Source organism: Pelmatolapia mariae, linkage group LG1, assembly GCF_036321145.2.
Source record: "Pelmatolapia mariae isolate MD_Pm_ZW linkage group LG1, Pm_UMD_F_2, whole genome shotgun sequence".
NCBI lineage: Eukaryota > Metazoa > Chordata > Actinopteri > Cichliformes > Cichlidae > Pelmatolapia > Pelmatolapia mariae.
This window is the reverse complement of record NC_086227.1, coordinates 37,825,290-37,838,026: the sequence shown is the minus strand read 5'-3', so window position 1 is coordinate 37,838,026 and position 12,737 is coordinate 37,825,290. Positions and strand designations below refer to the sequence as shown.

Below are 12,737 nucleotides of genomic sequence, written 5' to 3'. Positions count from 1 at the left end.
GATTCTTTTTTTCATATGCAGATATCTTTTGAGAAAAATTAGTGAAGTATAAATGAATCGAAGGTTTCAGCTCCTTCAGAAAATAATAGACAAGATGTTTATTAGGAGGCAGAAGCCCAGTCGTAGTAGTAGTCACAGTCCCCGTGTCTGCTCCACATTGTTTCTTCACGCTCTGCAAAGCCGCTCTGCCTCTTGAAGCCTCATGCGCCTGTGGTGCAAGGTGAGGGGCCATATTGAACTAATCACATTAGCATATCAACTCGCACTCTGCCGTTGGAGGCTTGGAATACTAACCTCATAGAACAAAGGGCTATTTGCCAATTCGGGAATTAATTTAATCCAGTTTAGCCCAGCTCACGTAGAAGGAAGAGCCAGATTGGATTTGTATTCAAATGGAAGCCAGCGTCCGTCTGATTCGGTGCAGGAGGCCAATTCGTGGGAGTGACATCATGCCCTCGAGCCTTCGTCTGTTTGTCTGCGTGCCGACTCCCGCAGACAGAAACGGTCGTGGGTGTGTGTATTATTGCGTGTCCACTTGTGTTCAAACTACTAATGAAATCTGAATAACAGCTACTGAAATCTGAATAATATCAATTCCACCCACCTTCCCTTCTGCCTCTCGTCTCGAGCGTCTGGATGAATGTTTTATGTATCACTGTTGTCTTTTGTGTCACTGTGTTTTTCGGTTTCTCAGCAGGCCTAACAGAGGTTCCACCGAGGAAAAGAAAGAAGCCAGAGAGGGGCAAGTGGCGGCATTTCGTCCAGATGTGGCCTACAATCTGCTGCACACGCTGTTCTACGGCCTCCTGGCTTTCAGCACAATGAGGTGAGACCTCGTAATTCTAGCATCATCTACATGCAGACGTCCCCAAGTAGTCGCATTCTGAGACGGGGACTCTCCAAATGTACTTTTCCTCTTGATGAGTTGATTATGCAAAGTGGCGAGCAGATGCTAAAATCCAAGTGCCTCTTAAACGCCTCTCACAAAGTGTCTGAATGGTCCGCTTTAGCCTTGATCAGCCCTCAGCACCAAGCACCATCCAGTGGCACTCACAGCAGACGCAAAAAGAGTAGATACAGCTGAACAATCGATAATTAATACTCTGACCCCCCTTCTGAATTTTAACAAAGACCTGGTGCAAACAAACGGCTAACGAAGCTCCGTCTGCCATCTTTACACTTACCATAAATTATGTTTTGTAAAAAGAATCATTAAAGTTTCTTATTTATAAGGTAAATAGTTTCAGTTAAGTTGCTCATTTTAAGTTACTTTGTTGCTGTCTTAGCTTGTGTTTATGCTGTAAAGAAGTCCAGAGCAGGCCACTGTTGGGAAGAGTTGTCTCACGGCTGTGTGGCTCAGAAAGGTTATAACTTGGAACTTTTTATTTCATTTCACCTTGTAAGTACACAATACTATTTCAGCAAGCAGTTTTTTCAAAAAGGATTTTTCACTGGCTTTCAACTCCTTCTTGTAGTTTTTAGTTTTCCACTGTGGCTCAAGTATACATTTATTTATGTGCCGGTGAGAGTAAGAAGGCTCGTTTGGTTTGTTTTGCAGTCGGTGTGTGTCTCAGGCAACCATGTTGCAACCTTTCTCTGGAAAGACGGAGAGAAATGGTTCCAGAAATAAGATAAGATATAGGAGGCATACTGTTTACATGTGCGCTGGCTTTAAAAACCTTCTTCTTCGAGATACATTTGTTTACTGTATTTACTGTGCTCTTGTGCGATATTTGTACAAATGCTGTTTGTACATATGTTCAGAGTCGGATACTAAGAGCCTTCTTTGCTGCTTCTTCCTCTCCTGTTTTCTGGTGGCACACAGACGTGCAGTGGTCTGTCTCTCTGGTTAATATTATGGCACAATCCACTGGCAGGTTCCCACCGTGGAGCAGCAACACCTCTGAGGGTGTCTCGGCTTGCAGGTGTCAGACTCAGAGGCCCGACACCAGCGCTGGCACCTCGCTTTACTGCCGAATGGCATCATCTTTCTTGTGGTCGACTTTCATATTCAGCCTCTTCTTCTTAATTTCCTGAATGTTTTGGCTTGCCTGGCTGGCAGCCTTTGCTGCTGTGACATGCTGGCCTTAGAGATATTTGCTCTTATAATATCAGAACTGTGACCACCATATATCATTGGTTTGCCCGGCATCGGCCTCTACACCGACTACTGCAGTTTTCAGTTTGGTGTTGGCTCTCATTGGCATTTACAGTTTGTTCTTATTTAAGTCATTTTTTGGATAACCAAACATTTTTATTCAGTTTTTGTTTTATCAGTTTGTGTGTGTCTGTTTAATTAGGTGAAATTATTAATATCAGGAGCTACAGTGGGTATATCATTAGTGATTCATGATGATGTTGTTCAGTCAGTTTCAATCGATTTCTAAAAGATGTTACTTGTTATATTCATGGATATTGTGTACTAGCACAAAAGTTCATTTCCCAGCAGAATGCTTCTTGTACCTGGAACAAGTTTTATTCTCAGTAAAGACATTTGCCTTGAGTTTACTTTATTTGCACATAATCCACAAACTAGCACGCCTTACTTTTAATCATATATAAAATGCAAATATAGGTTAATGATGAAGTCAAACAGATGGTTTTTGCTACGTTTTCATTTGAAGTTGAGATCAAACATGATATGACTCACTTTAGCTTTTACTTATAGCATCTATAATGTGTGCATATGGTGCTCCTAAAGGCCCCGTGTGGGGTTTATCATGACCATTTATTTACTCATTAATATGTTCTGTAGGAAGGTAAAATACCTGATCGTCAGCAGTCTCTGCACAGCTGTTTCTGTCCTGTTAGCAAACATGTTTGGATAGTTCTGTCTACTCATTAGTGGTTAATTTCACATGCATGGAAAATTCCTTTTGTCACCTATTTTTATCTCCTTGCTCTAAATTTTTGGTTCTATAAAAAACAACAACGCTTTATGGCGTATCAGTAGCTCTGCAGCGTCAGACAATGTGACTAATACACCCTGTGGCTTGAATTTTTTCCTCTCCCCATTTCGCATCTATAACCTCGAGCACAACAAGCCTCCCAGACCTGACTCCAGTCGTCTATTTGTAATTGTCAAGTGGTTTTCATCGCCACCATCATTAGTAAATTTTCCGGCCCGAACGCGTTTCAGGCTGCAAACACACGCTGACATGTACAATTTATCACTAGGAAAGTATAATTGTGTTTTAACTTTAGGCTCTTTGTGAGGAGTGTCAGGAAAACCATCGAGATCACCAGTGGAATTACTACTTCCTCTCCCTGTAGTAAAAGAAACCTGCAATTACTCTGTTAAAAAAGAAACTGGAGTTTTCTGGTATGTTGTTTATAGCAACTTGGCTATGAGGGTTTCATAGGTTCACATAAGTAGCTTCATTTAAATAAAAGTCTGAATGCAGCGTTGTCAGTAGCTGGGTTATTCTCTGTGTAGGGAAATGTTGATAATAATTGAATTTATGTGGTTAGCAGGATTCAGAAAAGCATGGTCTATGCAGTACTTTTAACACTTATAGTTCACACAGTCCTTTGCTGTCACAGTTGGTAATTTAAAGTACTGATTAAATTCCCACAAAAGGAGCAAAAGAAAAAAATCCTGAAAGCTTTTAGCACAGCGCGAGTCAGGTAGGGCAGAAAGTGACACGTTTGATTTCAGCACTTTCTCTAAAATGCTGATTAAGAGAGAAAAGCCAAAAGTGCAGAAAGCCATTTGTTTCTGTCAGACGGCTCCTTTGCATTAAAAAAGTATTGAGATTTATTTCAGTGAGGCTGCACTTCTTTATGCCTCCCCCCTTCCCTCCCCCCTCGCATGGCTCCATCTCCGCACCTGTCAACAATTTTTCAGCTCATTTCATTCTCCCCATCTTCCGTCTTCTGCTCGCTGCTCTCTGTTTAATCTTTTTCTCATTTGTTTAGAACTCTTTGCTTTAGACTTCATGTGCTTTGGATCAGAACTTAAAAATAATGCAGTGTTTTTGGCACCAAATCAAACTCAACCACAGCGGAACCATTTCACTAACTCGTGCGCTAAGCTGCAGACGAGTTGCTCGTCTTGTTTGAATTCTGTGTGTGTGCTGAGGGAACATCCTCCAGTCCAAGCTGTATAATTTGTCTGTGTCATGGAGGCTGGGATCTATTTTCTTTTTTCTCCTAAGAGGAAGACTGTTGAGACACGAGCGCTGCTTGATATTGCTTCTCCTTCTCTCTTTCTGCCCAGAATGAAGTATATATGGACTGGCCACATGTGTGCAGTCGCAGCCTACGGTGTGTGTGGGACCGAGCTGTGGACTGTGCTTCTCAGCGCTCTCCGTTGCAACACGAAACTTCTGGTACGAGCTCACGTTTTCACTTCTGGCTCCAAATAGAGTGCTGCAGGGAGGATGGGTGGTAGGATCTTTCCACAGGCTTTTGGATTTTTGTAGAGAAATAGACTCTGTGGGAAAGGAATGTTTACGATAATCTCCAAAAATTACACTACTTTATGTCCTCTAAAGCATAAATACAGTCATCAAAGCTAGAATTCAAATATTAAAAAACCTAATCTGCAATTGCAGAACAAAATGTGCTTCACCATCCAGGCTAGTCAGGGTTGAGTAATCTCAGATCTTGTTCCATTTAGATGGGAGAAATTATTCATTTGTGAACTAAAGACAATATAAAATATAAAAAGGATAACTATATTTATCCCAAATGTTGGGAAATTCCAGCGTTACAGTGACTAAAACTGTAAATGCACTCTGTAATTAAACTGCCCGATTCTACCGAATGGATCATGCTTATTCAAATGCTCCATTGTTGCCACTGACCAATTAAAACACATTATGCTAATATCCCATGGGAGCGATTTGCATTTGCTTGTGCATGTGGAGATATTGTGTGTGGATACAGTTGGTAACAGGCTCCTCAGGCTCGTCTTGTGAGCAGCTGCCAAACATCCAGGATCTGACCAGCTCGTTCTTCCCAAATCGAACACATTCACTGCATTTACTGCACTGATCAGTAGCTTTTCTCTCGTCTGTGTCACATTAAGAGTGATTGCAGTCCCACGTTGATCCCACGGTGCAGTTGAGGTGTCGTTACCTGTAAATGTGACTCCCAATGGTTGCTGATGTGGCTCAGAGTCCGTTAGATGTGTTTAACTGGTTGCTAACCTGTTTGATGTAGTAACTTTACATACACATTTGTTTCCACTGCGTGGCTGACGACATGTTCTTGACCTGCTAGATGAAAGTGCACATGCTCGGAGCGCTACGTTATATCGCGCTTCCACGGATGAGTAAAGAGCTGTTTTAGCTATTACCCAGTGCCAAAGGTCCTCTGTAACCACAGTGCTGTGCTGCTGGCCACTGGATAAGCACACTAGAGCACAGCCAGTTCAAATTCTCTTCATCAGAGTAGTTTCGAGCAAGCAGGGAAAAAGACGACGGACTAGATCGTTTCTGGCCGGGCGATTGGACTGAACAGCTTTTCCAGTCACTGAGCGACTTCTAACCGTCGTTTAAGATAAATTTGAAGTGTGTACTTTGTTCTTAAACATGTCTCTGAACGTACTGAGGTTTGATTCCCAGTTCTAGTAACACTGCACATTATGCCTGTCACCACCCTCCAGTGTGAGTGACATTGATCTCTTTTAAAGCTCACTGTGAGGCGCTCTTGAAAGATTTTTCTATCTTTTATGATTTCCTGAATTGATGTGACGGTGAACCATTATGCTGCTGAATCCACAGCCTGCACTCTGAGCGGGTGACGGCATTGCCAGTGAGGCCACTAGGTGTCAGTGTGGTCACAACACGACGGCAGCAGGAATCAGATAAACGATGGTCGGGAACAAAGCTGCTCTATCTGTCTGTTATCTCACTCCGTGCTCATTTTTGGTATATCTCTGTGTGACTCTTTACTTTCCTCTGCCTCTGATACAATTATTTTCCTTCATTTCATTAAAGTTGTTTTCTTTCTGTCATTTTGCAGTTGAGGCTTGTCAGATATGTCGTTCCTGTTGTGATGATCGGTTTCCTGTATTACAAGGTAGGCCATTTTCTTGGTGGTTTGTGCTCATACCTTTATTGGAGTTTTACTTCTGGAACCACATGGAAGGATATGAGGGAAAGAAAATGGGCTAAATGGAAGTTACGGAAGAAAATGATGAAAAGCAATTGGAGCCTAACAGGATACTAAAACGATTGCTTCCCCTTTATTTATTTTACTGTTGGAGGTTTCTAAATAGCTGTCGTATTCCCTGTTATGTTCAGTGAAGCAATAAGATGTTATCAAAGATATATCAGTGGGTTTGATACTCTGCTTATGGGCTTCATAAACCGAATTTTCCATCACTTGTCTTTGTCTTTTTTCCCTTTAGTTCTGGCCTAAGCTGATGGAGGAGTTATCAGAACTGAGGGAGTTTTATGATCCAGACACCGTGGAGCTCATGACCTGGATTAGGTAGGCGCATACACCCGCGTTCACAAATCCAGAGCACACATCATATTGAAGCAAATTTGATTCGCTTGTTCCTGCAGATCGAGTTTCCTGTGCCTCGTGTCCTTGATTAGTCCGCGTGTGAGCGTGTCCGTGTGCGTGCATGCATGTGTCTCGGCGCTTGTTTGTCGGAGAGTCTGTCTGATGAGTGATGAGAGCTGATGGATATCCATGAATAAGACATGGGAGTGCTGGAAAGGACCCAGCTGTTGGCAGAGCTCTAACCCACCTCAGGGTCTCTGTTGCTGGGCTTCCGATCAAGAGCATCACCCTGATGGGATCAGAGATGGAGCTGTGATTTGGAAATGCTCCGAACTGTCGCTGATGCTGCTGTGTGTTTGCACATCTGTGCGCGCCTGTCATTTCCTGGTCGTCAGGTTGGATGTACAGCGCTGGATTGGCCGCCCGTAGTGCATATCCTACATCTGTGCAACTATAACATCTGGCCAAAGACACAACTCTCAGCTCTCTGCTTAGTGCCTGTTAAATTTCCCATTTATGTTCCACTTACACCAGCACAGACAAGTTGGTTTAACTGGGATTGTTGGCAAGGTCAGTAGTTATCAGCTGGGTTTGCAGCTCTCTCGCAGACCTGAGGCTGAACTCTGGGCAGACACTGCGCAGTGCTGCTGGACTCGTTAGGCATTCAAATTAAGAAGCGAGAGATAATGAAACATTACGGCTGAGTGTCAGGAATGAAGTAGGATGCAGTAGTGGTGCAAACTGAAGCTGATCATGTGCTTCGTTATTAAGATTTTCATCCTTATCGCTGATATTGTAACATAACAAGAACGATATGCTTACTTATGTATTTTGAATCTCCGTTCTAGAATAAATTAGAAAAAGTGACTTATGGTTTTTCCAGAGGGGCTGCTAATAGAAATATTATGACACCAAAGCGATTAACTTGGACTTTTTTGTAAAACTTGAGTGTTTTCTTTTGTTGCTCACATCAGGGCTGTGGGTGTGTTTATAGGCATGCTGAAGGAATCTAATGAAAACTGCAAGAACCACGTTTACAGCTGTTTTTAAGCCTTTGGTTTTCTGTAATTTTGCCTTCCTGTCGGCCATTGTGAGAGAGCAGAGGGCTTAGTCAGTGTTCCCACTTTACATTTTTGCATTTTACATTTTTTTTTACAACACTTCCACACATCTGCTGCTCTAAGCAGTCCACTTAAAAGTGTTAATGTCTTTGAATTCTGTTCATTCTTTTATGTTATGTGCAGATAGATTGGTAGTCTTGTATGGATTCACAGTTGAGTTTGCACGATTTGCAGACTGTGTTCCTCCGTTTAAGTTAACAGCTTCTTTAAAGGTCGTTAATTTAGGCATTAACCAGCTCTTGGTCAGCTATAGCTGATTTGTTGTTAGCTAGTCGATTTGGTTTGCTGGGAATACGAGTTTGTGGAGGGAAAAGGCAAGTTACAGGACACATTAGCACGTTGTCTGCACGATTGTGATCTCTTTTGGCAGAGAGAAGGGGAACTTGACACTTTTTGTGTTTTTACATTCCTACTGTCACCAGTGGCCACAAACTTGCCTCCAAAGAGTTTTTGGGTCACCCTGATAGTAGCCCTGCTCCTCCATATCGAAACGCAAGACTCCTCGCTGAGGTGTTTCAGCTCTTCTAACTGGAAGGAGACCTCAAGGCAGCTCCATGACACACTACAGACAGTTCAGCTGCTTAGGGAATGCCTCATAGAAGAGCTAGAGGCCTGGAAGTCTGGGAATCTCTGCTTGGGCTTCTGCCACTCAGTGAGAGTAATAAAACATGGATGGAGATAATTAAATAGTTTCACATAAGACTAATAGTATACATTTTATTGTCCTGCTTGGTCTACTACTGAAAATTTAAACCCAAACTGTTTTTCTTTTGACTTCGACATGGAAATGCACACGATAAATCTGCCTTTAACTGTTTTGTTTTTCACAGGGGAACGGTCTCAGACTCCCTCACACAAAACTTGGATGCTGCAAAATCTTGTTTACAGGCTCTGTGAGGAAAAATTATAGTTTTTGTCCACTCAGATAATCCCGTTGCCATCCAAACACGCCAGCCTATCCTCAATACATTAAAACCCGTTTAGAATGACTTAACATAGGTTTTCCCTGCAGTTCACTTATAGACTCGGTGAATGATAATTTAAGGCTTCTTATTTCCATCCTATCATCATCAGCGCGATGACACCGAGTGGACCAGATGTGATTTCTAAGAAATGGACAATTTTGGTATAATCCTATTAAACACTTAGTGGAATGGCACAGGGAGAACGAGAGAGATATGGATAGTGAGACAGCAGAGGAGAGGTTTGGATTTTGAATGTATTTGTGTGTGTGACATGGGTTCCCTTCCCTCCGGAGCTAATCCCATTAGGCGGTGAGGATTAGGGGCTGCCTAGAGTTACCTTGGTTGGGGCTGAGAGCAGGGCGGAGTGCTAAGCTTCTTGCTGCGCTAATTACATTCCAGATGAAAGTGTTAAGATGGGGAAGGAGGTTCATGTTACGCTGTATTCTCTAGGTGACTGAGGCCGAGGCTATTTCGTTTTATATGCAAGAAGTAGATATTCAGACTGCGGCATAATAAAGGGGAGGACGAGCGTATATGCATGCGTATGGAGGAAAGTACATTTCGTGAACAGCTTGCGTGCGTATGTAAGCTGTCGCAGATTCGTTGTGATGATTGTAGCTGCATTTGTTTGACTTTGGTTGATCTAAAATGAAGAGTTTGTCAAAGGATACAAGGTCTGAGAAAGTCTTTATCTTCACAATCTCTCGAGCCAGAATTAGGATTAGATTAGGGAAAGGATAAGGATGTTTGTTTGATAACGATGGATTCAGAGATGAGATTAGGATTATTAGATCAGAGGTAAGAGGGCCCTCGTCAGAGCTAATGACGCATGCCTGAGGCCCTCATTAGTATAGAAGTGTGTGAGTTAAGACAGGCTGATGAGGGGATTATCATAATTCCCAAGACTCTCTTTCATGACCCGTGACTTTATGAGTTTGAAGAACTAAGGCGCAGCCATAATTCACAAGTTTTGCACTTGATAACAGAGTTGGCTCCACAGCTCCGCTGTAGGCTGATACTGTGTTCTAAATGGGCAGTCGATAAATCAATAGCAGTGCCTGGATGTTCAACTGCCTCCAACTTTGAGTTATAGTTGAGAGTGAGCAGTTTTTAAAGTCACAAACATCACCTCCATCTAGCCGATGTGCTCTCTCTCCGCTTCCTCCTGAATCCGGTGCAACTTTGCTTTTCTCAGATTCATGTTTCCACGCTGGTTTTTGCAAAAGCAGTACAGTGTCAGTCAAAGGAGGTTACTGAAAAAATGAAGGAAAAATTTGAGGTAGTTTCTGCATGAAGTATTCAAGGCAGTGCAAATGTTAACGTGCAGCAGAGAGAGGAGCAGCGAAAAGCCAGACATGTTTAATATAGCTGATTCTAGGCCCCTCAGTCCATTCTCACTGCTGTCACTACACCGTCGCTCCAATAGGGAACAAAGTTCACCTCGCATTTCACAGCACAGATGAGTCAGAAGTGGGATCTATTACATTTTGAATGAGGTTATTTGTTGGACTTGGATTTTGATGTCAGTGTCACGACTCTGATTTAGTGATTTCTATATTTTTGCGTCATACAATTTCCCCCGTCTTATTTTCTCCTGGCACACACCACTCACCGTACATATTCCGCCGCATAGAGAGGCCGAGTGATAATGCCAGTCTCCTGTGAATCAGCTTCTGGATTGTGGTGGATTGGTGTTTTGATCCCCAGCTGCTCTGCATGCTGAAAACATGACAGCCAAACGCTGAAGTTGCACCAGTAGCAGTTTTGCATTGCAGCTCCACTGCATCTGTGTGTGCGCGTGCGTGCGTGCATGTGAATGACTGAATAAGAAATGCATTTTAAAGGTTAAAAGTGCAGACAAATTGCATTTTAACTTTTCTTCCGATCACACAGCAAATCATTGGTTTCCATATTTTACTTCCTGAATGTCCGCTCTCAATACATCCAGAAATTTCCTCCTCGGCCTTTCTCTTTTCCTCTTTCCTGGCAGCTCCGTCGTCATTATCCTGCTCACGGGACACAGGAGGAGCTCACTGCTCTTTCACATAAACCAATTCAATCTGGCCTCTCTTGCCTGGTCTCTGAGCTGTCCCTCTGATATACTCTCACCTATTCCTGTCCATCCTTCTCACTCCTGGCACAAATCTCACGAGCTTTAATTCAAACCATTTACCATTTAATATGCTTTTATTTTGAAAGATATCTTGCTTTCCCCCCATCCCCCTCCAGCTCACCCCCACCCTCCGGGTGTAAGATATACAGTCTGTTTTCGAGAATTATGAAGGCTGCAGTGGAAATTATTAATGAGAGCTTTGACAGCAGTTTTGCTGCAAATTCAGGAGGCTCATCTAGCTACTCAGCATGGAGACCCATTCAGTGAAGGAAAACGACTCCACTGGAAAAGTCAGCATATTTGAGTGAAACCCTGATGTGTTTATACAGCAAGTCCACACGCTTAAACAGGAAAACACATTGTGTCTCAGTTTCTTCTTAAAGACCATTACAACCATTCCCAAAGTAACCAGTGTAAGCACGTTTTTATTTGATTTTATTTATTCATATTTGTACATGTGCAATATTAACATCAGTGTTTGCCATTTGATGCACTGTGCCAGAGTTAGCTTAAAGCTAATTTACATCTACAGTCCCTCAGCAGGTTGCATGCAGGAGATCTCAAAAATGTCACATAAAAGATTCACACATGCATAAAAAAAGAAAGATTACAAGTCTGTGAGTCCTTCAGCAAATATTTTAATAAAGCTGGTGAAAAAGCTGCAGTACCTAATGGTATCAGGCAGGACTTCAACTTCCATTGAGTTAAAGCTTTCGCAGAGAGTGCTGATTGCCCAAAAGCAGAATGACAAAACGCTACAGTACAGTCTTTAGTTGATGATCTGCTCGTAGATTTTAAAGATTCTCATGGGCAAAAGCTAATAAAATGAAGCAGCAGTGGAGGAGCTGCCAGACCATTTAAAATCTTAAACACCAAACATATATTCATTCAAATTTTTCAAAACCCATGAAATGATGTCGTCCGGTGTTTTTAAAGCTTTAGTGACCGTTTCCCCAGCTTGTTCTGGTCTGAGCTCTCTGTGAATGAGGTTGGTAACTCCCAACAATTGTTTCAGACAAGTCAAAAAATATTAAAGCATACATCACTACATAATTTTTTTCATGACCGAGTGTGAACAGGCATACATTTGATCCTAAATCTGTAAATGGTTGGAAAAGAAAATATTTTTCTTTCACTTTACCACCATTTATTCTTCAGTATAAGTGAAAATAGAAGCTTTTCTCTGCCTCAGAATTCCTCCAATTTTTTATTTAATCAACTTACATGTCTGAGCAGAGAGACGCATTCTTCAGTGAGAACCAAACATACTGCACGTCAGGAATTTCTGCCTACTCAATACAACTGATGCAGCGGAGCGCTGATTCACACTGACGCGTCGGCTAACTAGATCTGCCAATAAAAACTAACACAACAAAACAAAAATGAAGTGACTATATTACAAAATATTAAAGTCAAACAGAAATGCATATACACATATACATGCACTGATCAGGCATAAAATCACGACCACTGACAGGTGGTGAATAACGCTGATTATCTCCTCATCATGGCACCTGTTAGTGGGTGGGTGAACATTTTGTCTGATGAATGCATCAGAACATGTCCACAACTTCAGCTCTTGTGGGGTGTTCCTGGTCTGCACTGGTCAGTATCAATCAAAGGGTGTCCAACGGAGGAACAGTGGTGAAGCAGCGACAGAGTCCTGGGTGGCCAAGGCTCGCTGATGCATGTTCGGAGCGAAAAGTGGCTCGTGAGGTCCGATCCAACACACGAGCTAATAAGAAGGGCCAATCAAGGTGCCCATGCTGACCCTCGTCTGCTGCCGAAATGTTACTTTGACACCTACCTAAGCACTGTTGCAAACCACGTACACCCTTTCATGAAAACGGTATTCCCCGATGGCTGTGGCCTCTTTCAGCAGGTTAAAGTATCCTGCCACAAAGCAGAAGTGGTTCAGGAATGGATTGAAGAGCACAACAACGAGTTTGAGGTGTTGACATGGTCTCCATATTCCTCAGATATCGATCCAGTTAATAATCTGTGGAACAAACAAGTCTGATCCATGTAGGCCCCCAACTTACAGGATCTGTTGCTAAAATTCGGTGCAGATACCACAAA

General features: G+C 42.5%; 1 protein-coding gene across 5 annotated transcripts in view; it reads left to right on the top strand.

Moving 5' to 3' along the window:
- Nucleotides 1-12,737, top strand: part of dpy19l3 (dpy-19 like C-mannosyltransferase 3) — a 78,784-nt gene that overhangs the window by 43,889 nt on the left and 22,158 nt on the right. For 3 of the 5 annotated variants that reach the window (XM_063480337.1, XM_063480328.1, XM_063480316.1), the window contains 4 exons: nucleotides 695-826; nucleotides 4,220-4,331; nucleotides 5,971-6,027; nucleotides 6,359-6,441. In XM_063480337.1, coding sequence (XP_063336407.1) covers nucleotides 695-826; nucleotides 4,220-4,331; nucleotides 5,971-6,027; nucleotides 6,359-6,441 — 384 coding nt within the window. The remainder of the gene's footprint in view (nucleotides 1-694; nucleotides 827-4,219; nucleotides 4,332-5,970; nucleotides 6,028-6,358; nucleotides 6,442-12,737) is intronic. The other 2 variants (XM_063480343.1, XM_063480323.1) reach the window with 1 other exon arrangement.